The sequence below is a fragment of the Peromyscus maniculatus genome, chromosome 15 (assembly GCF_049852395.1).
Source record: "Peromyscus maniculatus bairdii isolate BWxNUB_F1_BW_parent chromosome 15, HU_Pman_BW_mat_3.1, whole genome shotgun sequence".
Taxonomy (NCBI): domain Eukaryota; kingdom Metazoa; phylum Chordata; class Mammalia; order Rodentia; family Cricetidae; genus Peromyscus; species Peromyscus maniculatus.
Window position 1 is genome coordinate 43,376,985 of NC_134866.1, and position 27,886 is coordinate 43,404,870.

The 27,886-nt window shown below is 44.8% G+C and overlaps 1 protein-coding gene across 2 annotated transcripts in view; it reads right to left on the reverse strand.

Annotated features, from left to right (window-relative positions):
* The window catches only part of Ankrd55 (ankyrin repeat domain 55), a 95,118-nt gene that overhangs the window by 39,587 nt on the left and 27,645 nt on the right, over positions 1-27,886 (reverse strand). For both annotated transcript variants that reach the window (XM_076551893.1, XM_042261561.2), the window contains exons 4-6: positions 25,229-25,359; positions 21,325-21,434; positions 9,900-9,960 (exon numbers count right to left, since the gene is read on the reverse strand). In XM_076551893.1, the coding sequence (XP_076408008.1) occupies positions 9,900-9,960; positions 21,325-21,434; positions 25,229-25,359 (302 nt within the window). The remainder of the gene's footprint in view (positions 1-9,899; positions 9,961-21,324; positions 21,435-25,228; positions 25,360-27,886) is intronic.

The following is a 27,886-nucleotide window of genomic DNA, read 5'->3' on the forward strand; positions in this document are numbered from 1 at the left end:
AAACTGCAAAGCCGGAGTCCCTAACTGAGGAGGGAGAACAAATCCATCTCATCAACCAACATTGGACCATGATGGGAACAAAAGTCCGTTTTCTTGTGCCAGGAGATTGAGATTTTCGAGTTACCACAGAAGACAGCTAACCCTGATCTATGCCATTGTCTTTTTATTTCCTAGAAGAAGAAACGGCCTCAGTGAAGTGTTCACATCACAGTGAGGATGGAACTGAGTCCAGGGTTTGAGGTCTGCGGAGAACTGGGCTCAGGATGCTAAATCCTCTCAAGCAGTTTCTGGGTCTGAATCTGTAATTTATGGCCTGCGTGGGGGTTTCAGGTTTCCCGTGTCCTCTGATACTGAGCCTCTAGGCCTGTTCTTATGGCTGTTTAACAAATTGATCCCATATGGAAAAGAATCCTGGCCTGAAGATTGTGGGGTTTGCCTACTCGGTACAGCGCTGCATTTTCTCTTGGAATACCGTCACTCCGTGAGTTTTTATATATCTTCTTCCTTTTCGCTTAGGGTTGGAAATGCAGACACAGGGAACCAGATTCTTCTTCCTTTATTTCACATTGATGACTCCCTTTCTAGTAAGATCCTGTCTCAACCACTGGCTTCATGATAGTTTCGCTCTCCTCTGCCTGTCTCAACACCAAGACCTTTGGACAGTGAATGCATTGTAGGTGCTAAGAAAATACTACTTATTAAGTGAGTGAATGACCTCCCACTCTTCCTGACTGCATTTCTGGATTTTGTAAAAATTGGCTTTGCTTTTTATTGATTTTTAATTTTTGTGTGTGGTGTATGTGTGTATATGTTCATGCATGTGCTCCTGTGTGCACGTGGGCAGAGTATATGTATATGTAGACGCCAGAGGTTGATGTGCGGGGTCTCCCTTGGTTGTCCTCTACCTAATTTTTGAAATAACTGAAGTTGGAGCTCACTGAATGGGCTAGGCAGACTGGTAGGTGAGTGCTGGGGACCCACCTGTTCCTGCTTCCCAAGTTCTAGAATTAGAGGCACACACTGCGCCTGGCTTTCTATGTGGGTTCTGAGTGTCCAAACTTAGGTCCTCGTGATTGAGCAGAGGGATTTTGTTGACTGAACCATTTTCCCAGCCCCAGCTCTCCATTTTTATATACACATAAAAGAGAAGATGTAGCTGGAGTTTTCTCCAGTCCTGCCCAGCACCACGGACCCTGCAACCACTTATAAAATAATCACTCAGAAACTTCTATCAATTAAACTGCTGGGCCATTAGCTCAGGCCTACCACTGACTAGCTCTTACACTTAACTCAGCCCATTTCTGTTAATCTATATGTTGCCATGCATTTCGTGGCTTTACCTGTTGCCTTTACATGTTGCTCCCTGGATGGCAGGCTGGCGTCTCTCCCACTCTGCCTTCCTGTTCCTCCAATTCTCCTCTCTGCTAGTCCAGCCGATACTTCTTGCCTGGCTACTGGCCAATCAGCATTTATTTATCAATCAATCATAGCAACATATTTTTACAGCATACAGGACATCCCACAGCAAGAAGATGTAGAATGAATTCTCATACAAAGTGAACTTGTTTAATGATCACTGTTACCAATTTATCAACTCACACTTCAAAATTTTGGGGGGAGTGTTCCAAAAGATCTCACTCTTCGTAGTGCTATCGACCAAGGCGAGCCTCAGTTTGTGAAGTGCTTGGCTCCAAAGCATGAGAACCTGAGTTCGGATCCCCAGCCGTGTGTTAAAAGGCCAGGCCGAGCAGCAGGCATCGGTAATCCCAGTGCTGGAGACATGAAGGTGGGGGGATTCTAGGGGCTCACTGGCTAGTCAGTCAGCTGAATTGGTGAGCCCCAGGTTCAGGGAGAGAACCTATCTCAAAAACAAAAGGTGGGCAGCAACTGAGAAAGACATCCAACATTGTCCTTTGGCTTCCACACGTGCACAGGCACACAAAAGCATGAATGTATACAACACATACAAATAAATAAACAAACAAACAAACAAACAAATAAATAAAAGGAAGCTTGCAATAGATGGCAGTGATTACGTAGAACTGGTGATTTACGCGTGTAAGAATTTATAGTGAAAACATGATTGTAAATTAAACTGTGGTTATGCAAGGCTAATTATCCCGTGTTCCACACAAGAAGAATGTTACCAAGGTTTAAAAACATTTATTTATTTATTTAGTGTTGGGGGACGGGGAAGCACATGTGGAGGTCAGAGGACAGCTGACCTCTTGCCTGGATAGAACTCAGGTTCCTGGACTTGCTGGCAACCATCTCTTCCTGCTTAGGTATCTGCCAGCCCAGATGCTACCTTCGTGCACCTATTTGGTACCAAGAAGTCCGTATGTATTACCTCATTGAATTTTACAGTGATCCCAAGGGTATGAGTTTTAGAATCACTTTTGATGAGAGGAAGTTGAAGCAGACGGGGTAAGCAACTTGCCTAAGGCCAATGGCCGAGCGAGGTAATGGTAAGGTAATGATAAGTACAAGTAATAGCAAGGGTGGAATTCAAACGCGCTTTTCTGTGGTTCTGGAGAAAAAAAGATCTTCATCCTGTTGGTAGACGTCTATGTTTGGACAGAAGCAGTGCTGGGAAATTCTGTTTCTGTGTGTGTCATCTTAGCTGATTCAAGTCTTGGGACTTTATGCAATGGTGGTTATCACTGGGTACGGGTTGTCACCCTATGTATTAGCTCTGCTATTTGTCTCTGGGTTCCTCCTAAAAGTATAACTAGCAGTACTTTAGAAATGCCTCCTTTTTTGTTGCTGTTTTCTGTGTAGGGTTTCTCTGTGTAGCCCAGGCTGTCCTGAAGCTCTCTGTGTAGATCAGGCTGGCCTCAAACTCAGAGTGCCTCTGACTCTTGAGTGTTGGGATCAAAGGCCTGCGCCGCCCCGCCTGCCTAGAAATGACTCTTTATGGCTATCAACAATGACCTGACTTAACTTCCCTGAATACCATTACACTGTAAACAATTGGTAAACTTTCAGTCAAGAGAAATTCCCTGTTGCTGGTTCTTTTTTCCACCCCTGCTGAACTAATGAGAAGTAAAAATAAATCCTTGAGCATTAGTAAATTGAAAACCAAAGCTTTCAAAAGCTCAGGGGTAGCCATTCAGGCAGGCGAGTAACCACTGGTATTGTGCAACTCATCATTGGGGAATATTCTCCTATAACTGCTTCCTCTTTTCTTCCCCCTCTGGGGAGTCTGCAGACAGCCAGGTTGTGTGTGGTGAAGTCTGGGGACCATACACAAGCTGGCTTCAGGCTTGGAAGCTGTATGCACGAAGTGGTGGTAGACGTCACAGTGGAAATGTGTCACAGGTAAATGAAGATACTGTCTACTGTGCCAAGCACACAGCAGATGTTCGAGACTTGCTTTCTAGAAGTAGTTAATTCCGGGGAATCAAGGATCTCATGGACATGGGAAGTATGGAATCTGTTGGGTGTGAGAAAGCCTCCTTCATCTGCTTTTCCCTTCATCTGTCTTCTCAGCTCCACTGAGGATGTAATTAGGCTATGGAAACATTCAGGAGGTGAAAAATCTAGGAATCACAGATATGGTGCCAATAAGTACCCAGATGGCCTTGGTGACAACAGGGCTCCATTTTTTTTTTTTAATGAAAAATAAACAAACATCAGTTCAAAGACTGGAGAATAATTCACATTAAGTTGGGGACATGGGATGTGTCTTGAGGTTACTGCGGGACTCTGTAGCTGGGGGGTGTGCAGGAGGGCTGTTGTGAAATGGTACTCCTGTGCAGATGAGTAATCCTGTGCCTTGAACCTGTGACGTGCCTTTTCAGTTTCTGCTTAGCTGACAGGTTCGAAAAGGATCTCGGATCTCCCTCTCTGACAGCCATTGCTAAATTTTTTTTTTGTGGGGGGGTTGTTTTTGTTTTCTGAACCAGAAATCTGATTCATATAAAGCAATTTCACCACTGCTATTCAACAATGAAGGACACAGAGAACAATGTTGATGTGGCCACATGGAGGGCCTGGCTTGTCTAGGTATGTAGAGGACAGAACAATACAGCAGGGCCTGAGAGATCAGAAAAACAGCTCCACATCTGGAAGGGTCTAGAAGTGCCAAGAAGCTCAGTCTCTCCTTGGTTGACATTTAAAAATTGACATTAAAAAAAAAAAAAAAAAAGTAAAGACATAACTCTTCCGAGATGTGGGCTGAGAAGGTTTATTGTGGACAGGAGGGAGAATTCAGCTAGGGGCCTCTGGAAAAGTCCAGATTGAACTTGACCAGCAGATGACCTGGGCCGTGAGAACAGAGGTGGGGGGGCGGAGAGTGGAGAGGGTGGGTAACAGGCCAGGAGCATGCTGGGAGACCAAAAGGTCAAGAGACCGGATGTCCAAAATGGCCGAGTTTACATAGGAAAGAGAAGCTGGGGAGAGGGAGGGGGACCCCAGCCCCTGGGAGGAGGAAGTTTAGTATAGAGGGCAGGGCGAGAAGGGCTGGGAGGAGCCACAGGCCCTGAGTGATGCTGGGAGAGAGAACCAGCATTAGCTTTGATGTATTAGCAGGCCCCTCAGTCGTTTGTGTGTTACTGTTATCAGTTTGCTCTTTAAAACATCCTGATAACTATAACAAAACAACTGACTAGTTTTGCAGTTCTATATATTTTGTTTTGTGTAACCGGGTATTCTTCTGAGTGTGAAGGTCCACGGGCCTCACGAACAAGTGAAAGGTATTTATGCTGTAAAACATGGGTGAGAATCCCTGATCTTGAGTCTGCAGGACATTTTTGGAGGATGATAAGCAAGATAAGTGATAGGAAATCTTATTTTTGATAGTAGATGCCGGAAATAACTAACGTCACCTAGAATTGTCTGATTTGTGAATTGTATGATTGAGTTAGGTAACAAAGAGAAAAGAAAGAGTCATTAATGTAAAAAAAACATGAATTGTGTGACTTTTTCTTGGATTAAAACTTTTGGCTTCTTTATATAATGTATATTGATATGTAATGTGTGTATATATAAGGTCTATATCATATGAATTAAGATAAATTATTTGTATATATGTACAGTATTTAAAATATTTATTATTTTAAGGTGTGTGTGTGTGTGTGTGTGTGTGTGTGTGTGTGTGTGTGTAAAACCTGCATGCCAGTGTTCATCGAGGCCAGGGGAATTGACTCCCCAGGAGCTGGATTTCTAGGTGATTGTGAGTCACCCTCACATGGGTGCTGGGAACTAAATTTGGGACTCCAGCAAGAGTAGCTCATGCTGCTAACCACTCAGCCATCTCTCTAGTAACACACACACACACACACACACACACACACACACACACACACACACACACACTTTTTGATATCCACTATGTGTAAGTTACTGAGATGGAGTCAAGGAACACAAAGATGGAAGAGACATTGTCCTCAGAAACTTACGGAGGATCAGGGACAGAGGGAGTTCAGGGCCTTAAGTAGTAATGCCTTAACTCCACCTTGAAATATGGTCGGTTTTAGTATGAAGTTTTTGGGGTATTTAGAAGTGCTTTAGCATTTTGCCTTCTCTTAGGTGTTGAGTGTGATGTCTGGAGTCAGGAGCTACGTGTTCTGATTCTCCTTTTGAGTGCACAGTGGCTAGGGTTACACATCAGGAATTCAGAGAGTGGAGCTAGAGCTGTGAATCACGTCCAAAACCTCCCATCTGGTTTTGCAAGTTGAATTTGTTTTCTCGGAGTACTGTTATAACTGGTATTTGGATTATGAGGCTGCTCCTGAAAAGTCTACTACAATAAAATGGTGCATAAGATCCACACTGCATCCCAAATACAGTGTATAATGGTGCTTCTTTGGATGGATGCACTTAAGACGGCTAACCCAGATGCCAACAGCCCATGGCCCCTCCTGATGCGGGCCTCTTCCCGTGAACGCTCAGGGGAGAGCAGGAGAGGCTAGATTCCACATGCTCAGCAACTCGAGAGTTCCCTCTCTGAAAAAGACAAGCCTCTCTCTAAACCAACGATTTTTCTGAGCTCCTTTTAGACTAACTCTGCAAAGGACACCTGAGACCCGTCTTGCCTTTCCCACCATGTGAAACCCGTCAGTGTGGATAGCTTCTCCAGAAGTCACTCTGCAATCAAACAGCACAGTGAGAACGAAACAGGAAAAGCAAGCTGATCACTGGACTAGAACAAAGAGTTCAGAAACGAAACCACAGACAAACTAAGAGAAAATTTAGCATACTGTCATTAAGTTTCGGAGGGTACATAGGCATTCTTTAAAAAAAAAAAAAAAGGTGCCCAAAGCAAAATCAGTACTGGGAAAGAACAATCATTTTAAATAACTTGTATTCACAAGTTTCTGAACACAGCACGATGAATAGTTCAACAAACTGTGAAAATACATTTTAAAGCCAGCAGAGACACAGGACCGGCCTTCAGAATATAGGAAACAACAAGAAAGGGAGGGGCACCCCTGTCATGGAAAAGAAATGTAAAGAGGCCAGTTGTGAAAGTAGATACAGCAAGAATGTCAAGGGCACGGAAGAGAGTCTCAAGTGAGGGATGCAATTAAAGGAGGAGATAACCACTCAACACAGAGAAGAGGGCCGCTTAGGCTACTGGTGGATCTGTAAATGGGTGTTTCGGGAAACAAGTAGGAAGTTTGTATCACACTAAAAACAAACACGCTATTACCCAGAAATTATTTTCCTAGAGAAATTCTTGTATAAGGGACTCAAGGAGACTTGAATGAGACTGCATTTTAGATTAGTGTGATGCAGGTAAGAAAACCGAGAGACAATCTGAATTCACAGGGGAGTTGGTTAAATGGACCAAAGCATTTTCACAGTGTGGAACACTACGGAGCCATTAAAAGGAGTGAACCAGGCTTCTATCCATGAACATGGAGAACTAAAAAAGTAAACTCAAAGAACTACGATACCTTCTGTGTGATATGCTGTGCTTTCTATGAATGTATGGGGAGGTTGGGAAGGCGAAATGATTACCTGGGGTGGAATTGGTGAGAGTCTTTCTAAGGTTAGTTGTAGCACTGAAGTTACTGAACAGAAAGAAAATATGATTACATAAAAGCTGGACCGCAGAAGAATTGTTTCATGTCACTGAACTCACATAGGACATTCTCTAAAATGATACCCATTTCCTCAACCTAGGAGCGTCACATTCTAGTTTTAGAATGAATTCAGAAGTTGATTGTTTTTTCCTTTCCTCTTTTCATGACTCTTCCATCTGTGGGGTTCACATCCATAGATTCAACCAAATGAGGATTAAAAAAGAAACGTGGAAATCATACTTGTCTTAATCACGCACCGATTTTTTTTCTTGTCATTAAACGATGCAGTATAACAACTATTCACACATTGTTTACATTGCATTAGGTATTGTAAGTAATATAGAGAAGAGTTGAGGCCCGAGAGAAGATGTGCCAGGGTTACTGGCAAGAACTACATTGTATTATAGAAGGCACTTGAAATTCAGATTTTTGGTACCCTAGAGAGACTAGTTCCCTATAAACACAGAGTGCTGCGTCTATATTAAACCCACCTGCTTAATATAGATGCACGCAGTATGAAAAACATGGGTGTTAGGAACAAATGGAACCATTTTGTGTAACTTCAAAACCATTTTGTGTGGCTTAGAATAGCCCTGGAAGCTTGCCACCACGCAGCTCTGATAAGAGGGTGGCCCCAGAACAAGCTCTGATGTGTTAATGACCAGCCATGAAACCCCAAGGTGGCATTGTTATGTGAGTGAACTAGCTCCACACTGGCTGTGAGTGAGCGAGCCCTGATAGCCCAAAGCCACCACCCAGTGAAATGATACAAAAATTGGAACTTTGGTAGTGGTCTCTAGGATTTTACCGCCATATTTCCCAGACATGGTTTCTCTGGCCTTTTGTGTTGATACTCATTACCAGAGGACCTGAGATGGGCCTGTGTATGGCCCTGGCTTCAGTGACCTTTGAACTGCTGGCACTGTTGCTGGGCTCACACATGGCTGCCCACCTGTCAGCCCTAGCCGCTGGCCAGGACCTTCTAAATCTCCACCAGTGCTGTTCTCCTGGCTTGCCACAACTGAAGGACTCCACTGTGGAGGAGCCCGCAAAGCTCCTGAAGCGTCCTCACAGTAGAAGAATCCCCAATCGAGTCCTGCAGCTGTATTTTCTGCTCAACCAGCTGTTCTCCGCTTGCTGATGTGTCTGATAGCATGGTATTATCGGGGATTTTTGTGTGACTAAACCAAGCATATTGGGAAGCCAAATTTTGTGTGGACATCCTTCCTAATTGCCGAACAACTTACAGCCCGAAGGTCATGCTCTCTGCAACAGACCTGCTGAGACACAGGCTGAAGAGGAAAGTGTAGCCTTGGGTAGGACACACCATCATTGAGGCTGCCACTCTCTGAGCTTAGAATTTGGTGGGTCTAAATGGTGGTGTGATAACAAAAGGAATTTTTGTTGTTGCTGTTGTTTTGAGGAAGGGGCTCTCTATATAGTCCTGCTGGAGCTTGATGTATAGACCAGTCTGGTCTCAAACTCACAGAGATTCTCCTTCTTCTGCTTCCTGAGTTGTACTGGGATTAAAGGCATGAGTCACTATACCCCTTGGATTTTTTTTTTTATTAATTTTTTTTTAAACAGAGGTCACTTTGCTGGAGGAGCAGGGTGATGGGGAGCTATGACTTTGCTGGGTACACTAGATCAGCTTTAAAGTAACCAGAGTTGCAGGTCTGCAAATGGAATTTGGCTTTAGGGTACGGCTGACTGAATCACCAGTTACCTAAATCAGACCCACTTTGGGGGGCGGGGCTGAGGTGGAGGAAGCAGTTGGTAGCTGGCTTAGGGTCTAGACACCCGCTGTGGGCTGATGTAAGTGCCACCTTCCAAGCACTCTGCTTCCCATGTGGGCACAGAGTGATCAGTGCACACATCTCCCGTCTTGTCCCTGGTTCTCCTTTTCAAAGCAGAAGTCTCAGAAGGTGCGCTGCTCTGTCCTCTGAGGTCTGGCTTTGGTCACTCAAGATGTGTGGAGTGGACACAGTGTGCGACCACAACTCAGGGAGACATCCGGTCTCAAAACCAAGCTGCAAACAGGGGCTTTTTTTGGTGTGGTCATCATGATGGTCAGGGGGAGGCCTTTGACGAAAGGCTCAAGACAGGTGGGTACAGGGGCGCAGACCAGGAGGAAGCTGTGAGGGGCAGACTCCTATCTCAGTGTCTGGGACCAGCTGGATTTATGAAACCAGTGCAGTGTGACATCTTGTGTATGTGTGTATGTGACTAGACTTTCTCAATATCACCAGCCCTTCTTACTGAAGAGTAGCTAACAAAGTATATGTTTATATAGAAAGCCCACTAAGAGCCCCGGTGTTCCAATTGGATTTGGGACGATTGTAATAGAAATAATCCATTGGCTGACGAAAATCAGTATTTGTCCTTGAACAACTTGGCATAACTATAACAAAGCCCTGAGATGCTCTGGGGAAGCACTACAGAGTCTGACCTATAACTCTGCTCAAGGATGGAGACGGATGATTTGGAAGCCTTCTGCAAGGCTGACGTAGCAACTTGAAGGGAGCAGCAATTATGATTAACACGGACTAGTAATGCTGCCTGGGATTCGTCTGTATGTCCTCCTAACACAGAAAGCAGACATCCGGAGCCACGGCTTGTTATTTATGTTTGGGGGACTTGAGATGACCGGAGGGGGAATGCCCAGAGGGAAATTACGAAATTTCAGTCACATGATTAATACCTAAGTACTTAATGCAAGAAAGCGCCTCCCTGGTAGAAGCTGCCCACACCCAAAATGACAGAGTTCTGCCTGAAGGTAGGGGCAGAGAAGGTTACTTGGTGAGCGGGATGTACAAAGGACACCTTCTGCCTTCACATGCAGACGGTGGCAGGGGACAGCCGACTCACCTCCGTGTCCTGATGATTGATTTCCCCGGGGCTGGACTGCTGCAGCAGGACTATGAGGAGCCTGTGGGGAAGAACAAGAGTGGTTCAATAGCACTGACAGCCATGGGCGCTTAGAAAGGGCATCAAAGCACAGCGATCGGAATACAGTTGAAGGCCTCCGGGTGAAATGAGCCTCTTCCCACCCCTCCAAGAGAAAGACCTATGGGAAGATGTGAGCCTAGAACACAGAGAAGCAAGATGGCGTCTCCAGCTTCTTGCCATCTTGGTGCTGCTGGGGACTGAGGGGAGGCAGGACAGTGAGCCTTCAGCCTCACACTCTGTCACCTACACAGTACTGCAGGAGCCAAACTCACGTGCTGTTGTGGAACACTCCTTTGCACTGTGTGAAGATGTGTGCACTGTGACTGGTTTAATAAAGAGGTGAATGGCCAGTAGCTAGGCAGGAGGAGATATAGGTGGGATTTCCAGACAAAGGGACCTCTGGGAAGAAGGGGAACCGGATGGAGAGGGAGCAAGACAGGAGGAGAGGTAGAAGCATGAGCCATGTGACAGCACATGGATGAATAGAAATGGGTTAATTTTTTTTTTTTTTTTTTTGGTTATTTTTCAAGACAGGGTTTCTCTGTGTAGCTTTGTGCCTTTCCTGGAGCTCACTTGGTAGCCCAGGCTGGCCTCGAACTCACAGAGATCCGCCTGCCTCTGCCTCCCGAGTGCTGGGATTAAAGGCGTGCGCCACCAACGCCCGGCTGAAATGGGTTAATTTTAATTTAAGTTATAAGAGCTAGTTAGAAACAAGCCTAAGCTATAGGCGGAGCTTTCCTAATTAATAATAAGTCTCCACGTCATTTTTTGGTGAGCTGGTGGTCCAAAGCAAAAGCCTGTTACAATGTGCATGTTTGACTTTTATCCCCTTTGCATAAACATTTACAGTGCTTGCATTTACACCTCCACATACTGGTAAAACAGGGACACCTGAGCAGGAGATGACAGGATTCAGTGAGAAACAAGTCAGTGATTCTCAAGTCCAAGTTCACTGGCCTGTCCTCGGTTGGCTGAGGTCGACATTCCTTCTGTGAGGGAGAGGCAGGGAGCTGCACTCCTTCTAGGGGCAGGCTCTGGAGCCAGACCGTCTGGGCTCACATGTCAGACCGGCCAAACTCTGGGCTCTGAGGCAAGTTACTTCCCTTCTCTCTGCCTGAAGTTCCTGTCTCTGGGGGTAGTAAGTCCTGGTCTCACAGCTCAGTGTGAGGATTGAGTGAGGTAATTAATATGCACAAAGCACGTAGACTATGGCTCAAACACCAGGTGTTATTTCTAGAATCATTAATCCTAGATTTTGGAGCCTTGGCCCCAGCTTTGAACCACCAGGGGGATTTTTTTTTTCTAGACCACAAACAGCTGGATTGTACTCAATGGGTCTTGGAGGCGCCTAGTCCTTACAGCTGAAAAGCACCTTTACAGGCCAATCTGGTAAACAGCCATGTTTGGAAACCACTGAGAAAGTGCTTGTCATTGGTCAATGAATTCCCACCATAAGGGCTGAGGACAGTGCAGGCAAAGAGGTTCAAATTGATTTTTATAAGAATCATTTGCAAAATGAAATTGTTTAGTTCTTTTTCCTGATCTAGTTTCCCTATCTCTGTGTGTCCTATGTGTTCATGTGTTCCTATGCATATTCACATTCCTGCCTTTGTGTGTGTGTGTGTGTGTGTGTGTGTGTGTGTGTGTAGGACAGGGGTGGACATCAAGTGTCTCCCTTAGCTGCTCTCCATCTCCTTGTGGAAACGGGGTCTCTCCCTGAGCATCGAGCCCACTGACTGCCTAGGCTAGCCTGTCAGCGATCCCTAGTTGATTCTGTCCCCCACCCCCACCCCCAAAGCTGGGTTTAGGTTTGAGTGGCCATGATTTTCCTCGGGTCCACACTCAGGTCTTTGTGCTTGCATGGTAAGTCCTTCTTCAGTGACGGAGCCATCATCCCAGTCTCTGGATCCGGTTGTCACTGTGTCTCCATTTAGATGACATCTTAAGCCCTGTGTATTAAATTACCACCCACAAGAGAGGAGAAGGGTGAAGGACCAATCCTGTGTAATAGACACGATGCAAGGAGAGCATGGATGGGGATGAGATCGTCCTCATTCGCTACAGATGGGAAATGGCTTTTGAAGCCTGGGGTTGACTCCAGTTTTTCCACTGTCTTCTGGGGGACCTAAGCTGCTGCTTAGGACTTAATATTTGCCTCACCACTGAGTGACCTTCCTATGCAAAACACAGGGAGAGAGAAGGATCCAGTGACTAGACCAGGCTGAGAGTTCCTGGCACAGAGATTTGTAGGAGGCAGAGGTAGGTGGATCTCTGAGTTCAAGGCCAGCCTGGTTTATGAAGCAAGTTCCAGGACAGCTAGGGATACACAGAGAAAACCTGTCTCGAAAAACCAAAACAACAACAAACAAACAAACACACAAATACATAATTGAACTGGGGTAATACTTCTTGTTTCTAGTTGTCTTGCCTCTGGGTGTATCTTCCTTTCTGGTTGCTGTATGGGCGGAAGTGGGGCTGAACGGGTGACTGTTTCTTCTCCATGTCTCTCTCCAGTGGCCTTGTTTAATCTCTAGGGTCCCTTGGGTCTCCAGTGGGTGCAGAAGTGGGAGGGGCGTCACTTAGAGATGAACTAAGACAGTGGTTCTCAACCTTCCTAATGCTATGACCCTTTAATACAGTTCCTCAGGTTGTGCTGACCCCCAACCAAAAAATTATTTTGTGGCTACATTATAACTGTAATGTTGCTACTGTTAGGAATTGTAATGTAAATATCGGATATACAGGATATCTGGGGTTACATGCAATTCCTGTGAAAGGGTCATTGGATTCTGTAAAGGGTCGAGACCCACAGCTTGAGAACCACTGAGCTAAGGATGATATTACTCTCTCAGCTAGCCCCAAGTTGAATGGGCTCCTATGTACTCAGACAGGTTTTCTTTCCCCTGTGGATCCAGTAGAGAGACATGGTTCCCAGGAAAGCGAGGCTCAGGGACGATTTCAATAGGGGTAATCAGAGAAAGATACCATGCCATAACCTGGGTGGACTCCTAAGGCTGTGGGATGAATCCATTCCTCTTTATGGGCTTCTCAAATTCTTTGTCTCTGCAGTCCCTGGCTCTCAGGCTGACCTTTGAAGATGGTATCAACCCAGACTCCACACATATGACTTTGTTGTTTAGTTAGGGAGAGTGTGGCATCCCAAAGTCCATGTCCCCAAAGACCACCAAGAGACCCATCCGAATGCAAAAGCAAAGAGTCTTTAATTCTCGAGTTTAAACTCAGGCCCCTCATCCGTCCATCACAACGGTGGAGTGAGAGGGACCCCACACAGTAACAGGATGGGATTTTTATTGTGGCTAGGGTCAGGGGTCTTGTGGGATTCCAACTCTATATAGTTACAAGCTCAGGACTAGTGCTTACTTCAGGTTAGAGACGCTTGGTTTGAACTTATGGGAGAGTTGTAGCTGCGAGGAAATTGCCATAGCCTCAAGCAGTTTATGTTATTGGATCTCTATTACCAGCAGACCCATTTCCTCTGACAGTCAGACATCCCATGTTTATCTGCAGGAAACTCATTCCCTCTGACAGCTGTGGTATACAATCTATAACAGCAGAAGACATCCCACAGGACATACCTGGTGCTTCGTTTAGTATGCCAGTTATGTTATATCATAGCCTTTAGATTATGGCAGAAAATGTCTGGAACTTGTTTCTGTACAGCTCCTAATTGTCTGGGTCTAGGGTCGGAGGGGCAGCCCATCCTCTGGTGGGTTTCCCAGGGCCTGCTGCCCCCTGTCTGGCCCTTCTCTAAGATGGCTGCAACCCTGTCATCCTCTCAGGAGCATCTCAGTGAGGAGGGACAAAGTCAGATTGGCTTCGGGCAATGACTCCTTGTCCTCTTTTAGGTTCAGGGGTGGTAATGTCTTTCTGAGCTTTTGAAGAACATGAGGTTTTTGTTTTGTTTGCTTTTGTTTTTGTTTTAGTATCTTGATGTATAACCCAGTCTGGCTTTGAACTCCTAGGTAGCACAGGCTGGCATCAAACCTATGATTCTCCATCCTCTCACAGCTTGGGATAACAGGCGTGTGCCCTTGTGCTGGGTGAGTGGAGAGTACCATCTCTCGATTGTTTCACTGGATTTTCCTCAGTTGCTACCCTTTTGGAATCTCCTGTCTTCTCTGTCTGATGGACCAATCTGTGCTATCTAACTGTTTGGTTTTGAAGGTTTTCAGTGTTGAACACAGATATCCAGATGAAGAGCTCTGCTCCCTACCCCCGATGGCCCACCACAGTGTTTCCGGGATTCAGCCCGCACTCGACACTAGATGTCCGCTCTGCAGCTTGGTGACCCTCACTGTTCTGGGGTGTGGAGTTAATCTGGCTCAGTCCCCTTCTGCCTCAGCTCTGGACCTCTTGCTGGCCTCGGTCTTGTCCTCCTAGAGTTCCAGTGTGACACTGTGGTGGCCAGAAACATTTCTTCCACCATCTCCCCTGGAACCTGTTCAAACTGGCCTCAGGTCTCAGAGCAGCAGCTCCAGACCACTCACTACCTACCAGGTTTCAGGACATCACACAAGGATGCCCAGCTGGTACTTCCTTCACCGGGGGTCATGATTGATTAATGAGAGTACAGAAGCTTGCTATTAGAATCCCTGCTTCTTACCAACTAGCCAGGGGCCTTGGACGAGTTATAACACTCGCAGGACCTCATTTTCTTATCTGTGTAATGGAGAGCACACCGTCTCATTCCTAAAGATTTGCTATAATTTTTAGCTGAGTCAATGCTTACGAAGCACTTAGGGTAGCTTTTATGTGCCCACTCCCAACTTCTCTATAATGATTTCATTTTTAAAAACCTTTGCTGGGTCTTATCTTTTCTGGGTTGTCCCTGATCACACTCGGGTGATTCGGGTAGCAGCAGAGATCAGGAAGAGACATCATAGGAGCAGCTTACTTCTGTGGCGGTATTGTGTTCCCCAAAATATTGTGCACCCTAATAAACTTATCTGGGGTAAGAGACAGAACAGCCACTAGATACAGAGGCCAGAAAATGGTGACACTCACGCCTTTAATCCTAGCATTCCAGAGGCAGGAATCCCTCTGGATCTCTGTGAGTGCAAGGCCACATAGGAAACAGCCAGGTGTGGTGACACACGCCTTTAAATCCCAGAAAGCAAGCCTTTAATCCCAGGGAGTGGTAGTAGAAAGCAGAAAAGTATATAAGGCGTGAGGACCAGAAACTAGAAGCATTTGCCTGGTTAAGCTTTCAGGCTTCTAGCAGCACAGTTCAGCTGAGAGTCATTCTGGATGAGGACACAGAGGCTTCCAGTCTGAGGAAACAAGACCAGCTGAGAAGTTGGCCAGGTGAGGTTAGCTGTGGCTTGTTCTGTCTCTCTGACCATCCAGCATTTCACCCCAAAAACTGGCCCCGGATTTGATTTTATTAATAAGACTCTGTAAGATTCATGCTACATACTTCTATAACCTTTCCTGTTTTGTTGACTCCGCAGGCTCCCAACCCTGCAGCTCAGTGATGGCAGTGAGTGGGGATGGTCCCCCAAGCCAGCCATCTCCCCTTCCTGTCCACTAAAGCTATCTGGATGCGAGACTGTAAGGAAATAGTCACATCAGGTTAGAGCATTAGTAACTCATAAAACCCCGGGGTAGCGAGCCAGGAAACCCTCTGGCTGTAGTCAAGAGCAATGCAAAATGAAGAACTGTTGGCCTTGTGGCAGGGGAAAAGGGGGAAAGAAAGAAAGAAAGAAAGAAAGAAAGAGAGAGAGAGAGAGAGAGAGAGAGAAAGAAAGAAAGAAAGAAAGAAAGAAAGAAAGAAAGAAAGAAAGAAAGAAAGAAAGAAAGAAAAAGAAAGAAGGAAGGAAGGAAGGAAGGAAGGAAGGAAGGAAGGAAGGAAGGAAGGAAGGAAGGAAGGAAAAAAAATCTATCTGTTACCATGGAGACCATGAAGAAATCCTTCAGAGAGCCCAGTGGCTTCTTTCAGAGGAAATTGCCGCTTGCCTTTCAGGACTAGTGTGTACAGGGCTGTACAAACACAACTCTGTCTCTTTGGACTTTGTCCTAGTGATCCTGTCCCTTCTTTCACTCTGACACCCTCTGAATGTCCTGGACAAGGGCTCAAGAAATGCTTGGGGTGCTGAAAGGGAGAAAACCTGGACCTGCTGAGAAGTGAGAGCTCGGGGCAGGCACGGGACTTGGAGGCGGAAGCCTGGGCTCCTTTGCGTTCTAGTGTATAAATCACTTATCCCTGTGTCTGCTCCAGCCCCCACTGCCCTGGGCCTTGGCTGAGGATGTGGATCCGAACTGCTCAGAGTACCTGAATCTTTTCATAGGCTAAGGGCAAAAGGCGAGCGTCCCTCTGGATTATTTAAAAAGCAACTTCAGTCGGAGGCTTCCCTCTCAATAACCTCCAGTGAGTGTCCCGTGGGAGAAGCTCGCTGTTTGGAAACCTGAGGGTCAGCAGATTTCTAAGCCAGGGTAAACACCTTTGCACAAAGCCTCCAGGTGGCTGTTTCTTCTGCTTACTAATATGAAGAAAACACAGATGGACCTGTGCTCACGAAAGCTGCAAAGAGGGTCTCTGGGGAACTGAATGGCTTGAGATTCGAAAGTTCCCTTGAGTCTACACAAAGGGAAGTGAGTGTTCCTATCCCAGCATCCTTTGCAATAAATGGGTATTGCATGCTGCCACAGGGCTGTGTGCACAAATAGTTGTGTGCTTGTACACACCCTTTGCAGACCGGTGTGTGCCAAGGTGGCAACTGGCAGGGTGGCAATCAGTGGGTCCTATTCTTTAATGCCAGCATGTGGTATTCACATTTGTCTACTTTCTACTATCACCATTAATATCATACTATTAATGTTTTCTGAACACAATGCACTCACTAGGCACCATGTTCAGTGGCTTTAATATGTGTCTCTCTCTTTCTGCCTGTCTTCTTATTAAGAGGAGAACTGCATTCTCTTTACTTTCAAGAAAAGAAACTTATCTGGGCCTTCACATAGGAACTTGTCCAAGACAAAGTGGTTGGTCAGATAAGGCCAGATTCAAGTTTGGTCTGACTCCCAGTCACTCCGGACCTCATCCAACCCAACAAGGGTTTTAATTACATGAATAAAAACAAGGTGAGTGAAGCAATTAGCCAGAGAAAACAAGGGCAGAAGATGGAGGACATGATGTGCAGTCCTGTGTGTGTGCCGGAGGTGGGTTTCAAACCGAGTCTTGAATTTTCTAAGCACAGAAAGCGAGGCACGGGATGATAATCCACGGTGTTGCTATAATACCAGTTCCAACTATTTTCTCTGGAGAAGCACAGCAATCCCTCTCTCAGTGAAACTTCTTCTCTGCGGTTTCTTATATAGGATTTTAAAAGATGTTGTCATGAATAAAATATGACCTGATCGCGGGCCAGTAAATTTTGTAAGGCCGTTTCTCATAAGGCCTGGAGACACAGGCCAAGGGCTTATTGATAAAATGTGATCATTGCAGTCAACTCTGCAAGGCCCACAGGCCCACAACAGTGGCTCTCAGGGAGGCAGCAGACCCATCAGGCAGGTTTTCTTCATGTATGCATCAGTTAGTTAGCTTCCACTTGCCTCAGTTTCTCCTCTGTGAGGTGAGGATAAAATATATTGTATATATAATATATAAGAGTGGTATATTAAATGGGACAGGACCTACGAAGCACTAAGGATTTTGTTCAGAGCACTACTTATAATAACTGATATCCACTGGGCAGTGGTGTTACACACCTTAATCCCTGTACTCGGGAGGCAGAGGCAGGTAGATCTCTGAGTTCAAGGCTAGCCTGGTCTACAGAGTGAGTTCCAGGACAACTAGGAGTACACAGAGAAACCCTGTCTCAAAAAAACTAAAATGAAAAACAAAAATAAAAAAAAAATACTATCCTCCTTATCATCAACATCATCTTCCTCTTCTTCCTCATTGTCAATATTTGCTATTCGTTTAATTCAGACCTAAACATTGCCAGGCCAGTCTAAAGTTATACCTATGTATGAGCTGCTGAGACGGCTCAGTGAGTAAACATGCTTCCTTCCAAGTCTGAGGACCTAAGTATGATTCCTGGAACTCACGAGGGTGAAGGAGAGACAACTAACTTCTGTAAGCTACCCTCTGACTTCACATGTATGCCGTGGTGGACACTCACACATGCGTACACACACAAAGTAAAGAGTTTCTTTAAAGGTTGTGTCCATTCTTAAATGGACACATTTCTTAAACTAGGCTCACATGCCTAATGGGAGAGACGCTCTGGTTCTCATAGCAGTTGCAATGTTGAAAGATGCCTACAAAACCAGACAAAGTCTGTGTGGTAGTTTGAATGTAATTAGCCCCCAAAGGCTCATAGAGAGTAGCAGTATTGGGAAGTCTAGCCAGCACCACATCTGCCTGCACACTGTCACGCTCCCTGTCGTGATGATAATGGACTGGACCTCTGAAACTGTAAGCAAGCCACCTCAATGAAATGTTTTCCTTATAAGAGTTGCTGTAGTCGAGGTATCTCTTCTCAACAATAGAAACCCTAACTAAGACAGTCTGTTTTCTCAGAAAGCAAGGCAAGTGTCTGATGATGCTCAAATATGGTTCATCCCAACGCTGTGACAAAGCATGGCTTCCTCAAACACCTAACACAGATGGAACTCTGCCATAAATTCTCTTGTATAACAACCACAAAATACCTTTATTTTAAAATAAATTTACTCTCAGAAGGAAGCCTTTAGGACAAACTGCTTCCCAGAGAGTCTGCAGTTAATTCTACTAACTAATTTGTTGTCTATGGTTGTTAAGGGTTTGACCCAATCCATTTTGAAGAAGATTCACTAACACAAAATATTGCTTTCAAAATGGTTCATCACAGCTTCAGTTTTTCATTAATTGAGTAGCATTCAACTGAAGCAGGATTTTACCATTCAGAATCATCTACCCATTTACAAGAAGAAAACTGTTGTCTTTGAGACACAGAAGCATGTTTACTTTTCTGGGTTCAACTCACCAGAGGATATTGGCTAGGTCATTAGGTATAACATCCAGAGAAGAGGAAGCCTCAACTCTTTGCTTTCAGAGTTCCAGCTATGTGGGATGGATCCTAGAGTGTCCCGAGACATTGTTATATAAAATAAGTCTACAGAGTGGGTGGTGGCGGCTCACACCTTTCATCCCAGCACTTGGGGTGCAGGTGGGGTAGAGACTGGTGAATCTCTGAGTTCAAGGCCAGCCTGGTCTACAGAGTAATTTCCAGGACAGTCAGAGATACACAGAGAAACCTCATCTTGAAAACAAACAAACAAACAAAAAACAAAACCCAAAAACAAAACAAAACAAAAAAAGGAAAAAAAAGTCCATGGAAGAGGACACACACTTGGATTGATTTTGAACTAATCATTTCAGAGGTTGAACCTAGCTGACCTGTGTAATTTTGATTGAAAAGACTTAATTCATACCTCAGGTGTCTCTACAAATCTCATCCAAACCTGGCTTTCCCATTTATGGTTTGGGATCATGAAAGACAGGTAGATCCTCCACCCAGGACTGTGTTTCCTGAGGTTTGTTCTATTCAAGTGTATGCAAATGACTAGTTCTTATTAATGGAAAGAGAACAGATGTGAATGGTGATGTTTGCCTAAGGTTTTGTAAGAATGAACAAGGCATCTCTGTGCTCCTCTTTGCCCATTACCAGGCCAAGTAAGGGACATTCTGTGATCATTCAGGATGCTAGTTACAGGATGGGAGATGCTCGGGTCTCTGAATCGCCATGTGGAGGGGAGCCAGCCATCACCCAGCAGCACCGACATTGGGACTTGGATATGTCTGAGAAGTAAAACTGAATGTGGGGCACTCAAGCTTTGGGTTTCATTTACTGCAACAACCATAATTACTATAACTCAAGTAGGCATTTATCTTTCAGAATAAGTAGCTTTTAAAATTACTCAAGAGAAGCAGATAAAAGTCAGTTAAGTTCAGTAATCCAGACAGAATAATTTTTACAAGGTATGCTTTTTAAACTTATTTTCTCAAGATGACTCTTGCAAAAACAGTTTACTTTTGTAACTAAATATCTGTGCCAGTTGTCTAAAAAAAAGTCTTTCCTTCCCCTCCCCCCTGCCCCCTCCTTCCTTCCCCTCCCTTTTCCTTTTCTGAAAACAGACCGTCTCCTTACCTAGGATGTTTACTGATAGTTAATGGTCTGGGTTTGTTCTTTCATTTCCACCTTTCCTTGCTGTAACGAGCTTGGGGTAAATTCTGTTATTTCTGGATATAGTCCAAGATAGCAAGTCAGCAAGCCTGAGGGATAGTCCTGGGGTTTCCCAAGCCCTTTGCTTTCTATAAAAGTGACTGAGATGAAGAAATCCTGTTATCCCCCCGCTGCCTGGAGAAAGTTTTCACCTGTTCAGACCCACAGAGCTTCAGGTCTCCATTCTGGCCCTGGGTGCTGAGGGTGAGGCAGACAGCATATCCCCCCCACCCCCACCCCCATGCTGCTGCCCCGGGCCTAGGACTGGGAGATGTTCAATCACTATTAAAGGTCTGTTGTAGGCAACAGAGCGTGAAGGAAGAGCCAAGCGGCAACACTGGTGTTTGTAGTAGGAAACGTTACCATCAGTTGCTGCAGGGGCTTTTAAAATGATAGAGACAGAGGCCAATTCGACATTGAGAAATGAGGAACTCACTGGACTGGGCAAAGGTTTCCGCTTGGTTTCTCACTTGTCTTACCAAATTGTGGCCTCCTCAGTCATTGACTTTCTTTGAGTAAATCTCTTCACATGGCTCCATGTGTGTACCGCCCTGGTTTCCCAGCTACTGCCCTGGATTTCTGCCTCGGGCTCCTGTACCCCTTCGACGCCTAGACTCTAGACTCCATTTGGACATTAACCCTACTGACATGTCACGGCCGTTTTAGCTTGTATGATTTTCTGCAAAGCACTTGTCATTACTGGAAGGTATCTTGTGCCTTTGTTTGCTAGTGAGTCACTTGATTCCTTCATGACAGTGTCAGCTCTGGGACATCAGAGACTGTCTTGTTCACTGTGGCATTGTTAGGGACTAAAACTCTGCCTGGTTCGTAATAAAGTCCCAATAATCATTACTGAGTTAATAACTGACTATTAGAACGAATGGATGGATTTATGGATTCCAACGATGAAAATGCTGTAGCCTTTCTCCTAGAATAAAAGACTATGAGGAAAGCATTTCACTGAAGGCGGGAGTGAGATTAGAGTTTAAGACGGCTCTAGAGCATTGTGTTGAGGTCCTCTCTGCATTTCAATCTTATCAGTCACGGGGGGTGGATTCCATGCCTTTCTCATGCAAACTGGGTCTTTCCCATCTGGCGTATTATGTGTTGCTTACCTCACGTCGGGCTCCGCAGTGGCAGCATGCAGTGGCAGGCGGCCATTTTTATCGGGGATGTTGTGCTTGGCACCATTTCTGAGCAGGCTCACACAGCCTTCAAGCCAGCCCTGAAAGGCAACAGCCGTCACATCATTACATAACACAGCCTCATGTAACACAGGTCAAGAAGCTTTCTACGGTGTGCGTGCGTGCGTGTGTTGTTGTTGTTGCTGTTTTGGCCACTTCTTTGCTTCTTTGGTTTGGCTAAAAGCTTGTTTAAGTTGAAACCATTTAAAGACCACATGTGGTTCCATCTCCCGCACCTCAGCAGAGAGCTGAAGTCCGAGCTTCAACGTCCCAGGTTTTCTGTAGGATCGTTGCCCTCTCCCATACAGACTGAGGCAGATGCTCTCTTGCCTCTCCCTTCCATTTCCAGGACCACTCACTGGGATTCAACTGCTACAACTAGGCTGCCCCAAAGATAGCATGTGACAGGGAGCGGTCACCTGCTCTGGCATGTGGCTTAGCTCCAAATAATACATAGCACCTGTCTGACTTGGATGGCAACACCCACTTCCAAAAGCTGGCTTCCTAGCCCACTTCTGAGTCCCAGCCTGCATGCTTAGCCTGTTTCCCATGTCTAAAGTGGAGGTCTTGGTTCTTCATTAGCTCATATTCTGTTTCTGATAACCCGAAGGATAGCATCTTGCTTCCTTGAGTCAGCCTCTTCTCAGCGCTTAGATACAAAACCTGAACACCCTGCCAATAGCTGTGACTCTAATGCTGATACCCTGCGGCTCCAATGATGACACCCTGGACCTCTAAGGTGAAGGCAACCTAACATTCTCCAAGGGATACACATTGCAAGGCTTTACACACCTACATATTTCTTAGGAGGCTGTGTGAATTCCCTGCACCCTAATTGTACCCATTGAAATTTGATATTATCACCTTGCTGGCTAGCACGTCAGTCCAGCTGGGTCATGTCTTCTATCTTACGTTAAAGGACATTAGTAGCCTGAGGCTAGCCCTGCCCATATTTACACTGCTTTCTTAATTTACACTTCTGTAGCTGACCCAACCTAGCTGATAACCAAGCTTGGTTCTCATTGCTAAGTAGAAGAGGTCTCCTACATTTATCTGCAATTCATGGGCTACTCAGCTACTTATAAACAGACAAACAAATAGATAAAACTCTTATTGAGCACAGTGGTGTGATAACCTTCTATTCAAAAGCAGTTTTTAGTCTTCCTCCGTGTGTACATAGTCCAGCCTCAAGGTGTCCCAGGGAAATGACTGAGGATTCTTTCCCTTAGGATGGCAGTATTGGAAGCAGCAAAACCTAAGGAGTTAATAAACTTATTGAAGAAAGAAAATAATAATATGAACAGAACTTTGTGGTTTTGAAGAGTCTAGACAACAGTTGACAGTCTAGTTTTGTGCATCAAACAAGAAACACATTTTCATGGAGATGCAAATCCCAGAATTTGAGAGGCTATCAGCAAGAGGATCAGGAGTTAAGGGTCATCCTTTGATATATAGTGACTTTGGGGCTAGCCTGAACTACATGAGACCCTGTCATAAAAATCAAAACTAAAAAACTTCATGGGCTATGGTACCAAGTAGGGCTCTATAGAATTGGCCAGCAATATCTGTCTTAAGTAGAAACAAATATTTGAGGGAGGCCTTGTCAGTATTGACTCATAGTTTACTAATGTAGTAAATCTGATTCTAGTTGCTAATGTCTAAGTCATCAAGTTCTCTTAAAAGGAAAAATAAAAATTGATCAGGGGATCCAAAAGCAAGACATGCTGTGCAGACTTCAGAATTGCCCAAGATTTAAATATGTTTTTTGAAAAAAGCAAATCTTTTGATGGGGTAAGCTTTGAAACATCTAAAATATTTTGCAATGCTTCCTGGAACTCAATGTGTGTTTGTGGTTTTCTTCATTCCTTTTTTTCCTTCTTCTTCAGAAAAGAAATTTAAAAATCAGTGAAGATATTTGAAACCCTTGATATCATTTGGAAGCAACAAACGAGCATCATACCTACTAGGTGCTAGCTGGCCTCAGCTTTTTCTACAGGTGTGATAAGCTTAGGTTACAGTTTTTACTTTACCTCAAAAATAAGGAGAGAGGCACAAAAGGGTGAAGCGATTTGCCCAAGGTCACATGTCTACAAACTTGTCTACAAATTTATTTGTACCCTGAGTCAAGACTCTGTTCTAAGCCTCTTTTGCCAAACTTCTCTTAATGATCAAATCTAGACATTGCTGGATTTCACAGTGACCCTCAGAATGCTCCTCTTCCCAGAGCCTCAGCATCCAGGGGCTGCGTCCAGACTAGGGGACTCACACAGAGGCCAGGCACGGTTAAGAAGGCCATCCAATCTGGTGTCATGTTACTACTTCCCTCATCCAGCCCTTTAGACTGGGAAGAGCGCCCTGCAAAGTGTCACATGTCTGTGATCCAAGTTGCCCCTCATAATTGATGTTTGGAGGAGCACTCTTTCAAATTTTGAATTTTAGAGTTTTAAGAGACATACAATTTGTTGCCACCATTTTATTGACTCGAATGACAGTCAGCTTCAGAAGCCATTTCCACCCCTTTGCTCTGCTCCTTAATCCAGATGTTTGCTTTTCTTCAGCTCAGACTTGAAAGAAGTTTGTAGCAAGAGCAGTTATGATGGCAGGTGCTATAAGGGAGGTGACTGAGAAGGTGGTCATACGTCTGTCTGAGATATGGAGCCTCGCTCAGCTAGCCCATGCAGAGCAGTGCTCGTCAAACTCAGGTGGACACAGAAGTTTCCAGGGAGGTTAGTTTATCCAGCAGACTCCCTTCCTCCCCTGCCCCCATGCTATCCAAGGAGTATCTACCTCAGAACCAGCCTTTCAAACAAGACCTCTCAGGGATATTGATCCAAGAGGCCTGCGGACCACACTTCAAAAACATCATGCCTAGATTTGTTTGTGGGTCCTAGAGAAAGAGTATGCAAAGAAAAAAAAAATGAAAATGTGGCCTCTGGAGAAAATCTCTGTGGGAATTGAGCAATGCATCATTGCAAGCCCTGTGAATTGTGGCAGGAAGGGGTGGTGTGTTTGGAGAAGGAAAGTGTTTTACTTCAGTGGGGCACCCTAGGGGGCCTGCTTGGGGTGAATCCGCCCCTACCAACTGGCAGCAGCAGGGAACCCAAGAGGCAGCAGATGTGACAGAAGAGTGGCCATGTTGCTGGAAAAGAAGAAAAGCGATGAAGTGTCCCCCACGTGGTGGGTAGGGCTTGTTTCACGGAGACTTAAGCCAGCCCAGGGAGAGTCCAGAAGGATCACAAAGAGGAGAGGGCTAGAGGATTTTCAGTGAGTCTTAACCAAGCCTTGCTTCAAAGTTGGGCAACGCTGAACTGAAGTCCCGACTATGAGGAATGACGTCACAGTTTCTAATGTGAGCACTAGCTCTGAACCGACTCCATCACTTGGTGTTGCCCTGTGATCCTGGCATGTCCCCTATGCCCTCCCTAGTCCTCCCACTCTTCCCAGTTCTCATCGTTTCTCACGTTCTTCAGCCTGGAGCTTCCACTCAGCTAATCCCCATCTAATCCCACCCCACGGACCTTAACTGGATCTTCAAATCAGTACCACCCTCTGGGGGTTATTTATGGCAGCCTTCTTAGAAATACCCAGGAGAGCCAGAAATGTCCCAAGTGAAATTCTAATGCTGAGATAGACAAGAACATTTCCCGGTGGTCACACCACCTCTACCTTAGCTTGTGAAGGATCCACGCGAGCCTTGAGGGTCATGAGTAAAGTCCAAAGTCCAACTCTCAATGGCTTTCTGCATCAGCCCATGGGCACCATTCTGTGAGTCGAATCCCCCTGACATCTTTAGGTCCCTTGCTCTGTAGCCCCATTAACAAACATAAATGCGTACCAGGTACGTTGCCAGGCATAAACTGGTGCGGCCATAGGCATCCTGGGTATTAATGTTGGCGCCCATCTTCAAGAGCAGTTTCACCGTGTCCACTTGACGGCCAGAAACCGCATGCATCAAAGGCGTGCATCCTGGAATGAGACATTTCAACAGCCTTTACGAATCTCAGTTTAACTTCTGAGATTTATGAGCACACCATTTGTCTGTTCATTTATTTGGCTTTCCTGCAGCATAAATCCAGCTGCTGGATTCTGTGGGCCTGAAGAGATGAAGATGAGGGATGGCTTCTGTTGGCGTAAGTGTTGGGTTTCTTGCTGACCTCCCCCACCTCAGTTGACTGTAATTCTCCCCTCTCCTCCTGCCCAGGTGTCTGTAATAGTCAGTGGATTAAAACACTTTGGGCAGATGACCAAAACTGGCTGTTGTTGCCTCAGGGATGTGACTAACTCCGGATCTACCAGGTAGATTTATCCCGACTGAACTGATGTAGTACAGAATCCAGAATGGCGTTTGGTCCACCCTGACAAACAGGTTCAACACACTTTGGGAGGTAAGTGGGTGGTAAAGCTGGGTGGTAGCCTTGGGCTACACAAATTCTCAGCATCCACCTCACTGACTTCCTCTCTTTCTGAATCAATGCAGCCAAAGGCGTTTTGTTTTCCAGTGTGTTTACTTTCTGAATAAAAATAGAGATGAATGGACACATTTTTGTCTAACTGTGGGGCTGTTGGAACAAGCAAGGAATGCCACGTTCCTCCATCCAAGAGACCAAGCTTAGATCCAGAACTGGCCCGTGCTTAGATTCTGTTGAGATGGAGACCCATGTTGAGATTAAGATTCTCCCTGGGATGAACCCAGCTGTGGTCTGCAGAGATCTAGCAGAAGGGATGAATCTCCAGACCACCTTTCTCACGGAACACGGCAGCTGGCGACCCAGCAACCCTCTTCCTGAGATCCTTTTCAGACATTCATTCTCGGTAAAGCAGCAATAAAGTGATTCTTAGAACAATGAGTGGTGAGATTTTCCTCTCCTCTTCCTTTCTCCTCCCTTCTTTCTCCTTTCCTCCTTACCCCACCCTCATTTTTCCTCCCTCCCTCCCCACTTCCCTTCTCCCTTCTTTCCCTTACTTCCTCCCTCACTTCCTTCCTATCATATAGTTATAAGCCAGTGTGGAGGCAGAGGCAGGCAGATCTATGAGTTCAATACCAGCCTGGTCTACAGAGTGAGTTCCAGGACAGCCAGGGCTACACAGAGAAACTTTGTCTGGAAAAACCAAAAAAAAAAAAGAAATAAAAACTAGAAAAAAATGAAAGTGGTGGTTATGACCATCAGAGGGGAAAGGACATAACGAACAAGAAAATGAAACAATTTGTGAATCTGAGGTATTCAAGCAAATTAATTTTTGCATACTATTTTCATAAAATTACATACTCTGACTAGTTTATATCAATCCTGAGATTATACTTTCTATATAAATTTCTTCAGAGAACAAAGAACAGAAAATGATGTTAACAGATAAGATTTATTATAAAATTATGATAACTAAAACAAGAAATAGGGCTGGAGAGATGGCTCAGTGATTAAGAGCACTGACTGCTCTTCTAGAGGTCCTGAGTTCAATTCCCAGCAACCACATGGTGGCTCACAACCACTTGTAATGAGATCTGGTGCCCTCTTCTGGCCTGCAGGGACACATGCAGGCAGAATACTGTATACATAATAAATTAATTTTAAAAAAAAGAAAGAAAGAAAAGAACAAATGTATTAAAAAAAAATAAAACAAGAAATAGCTCAACAGTTTAGAAAGGAGAGTCCAGGAAATACTCAGACTTGCATGGGCTTACTGTATAATTTAGACAGTGTACATAGGTGGAGAGGGCAGAGGTATTTAATAAATATATACTGACAAACTGGCTGCACACACAAGGGCCAAATTCAAATGCAGCCAGACTCTCTACCACCCATAAACACAGTCCAGATGGATTAGAGATGAGATGTAACAAGCAAAATGTAACCATCTGAAAAGAAAATATTTACTCATGTTCTTATAATCTTCAGGACTTGTGGAAGAAGGAAAAGCTAAAAACTGTGGAGGAAATATCTTGTTAAATTCAATTATATAAATTAAAATTTCCCATAGTACATATTATCAATCAAAATTCAAAGACTAGGTGTACACTGTCAGAATTTTTTTGTTTTCAATTTTTAGTTAATTAACTATCATTTTTTTTTTATTGAGACATGATCGTAACATGTAACCTAGGCTGGCCTTGAACTAGTGATCTGCCTGCCTCAACTTTCTGACTGCGGGGATTACATGTCTGTTCTGCCGTACGTAGCAGGAAAAGTTATTTTAATTTGTCAAATTAAAAGATTATTAGGTTAACTAAATAACACTTCAACCAGAAAGACACAACAATCTAAGAAGGAAAAGGAAATATAGGTATGCAAGCAATTCCCAAGAGAACAAATACAAACTAAACAAACAGACAAAAGATGATTTCACAGTCAGGGGATACACGTTTATGTGGCACTGGAAACTAATTGCTGTGTATTAAGTTAGCGATAATTACTAAAAGAATAAATGCTCTGTGTGGTCAAGGATTTTAAACCAAGAACAGCATCATCATTTTTGTGATCATCATCCTCATTATCCT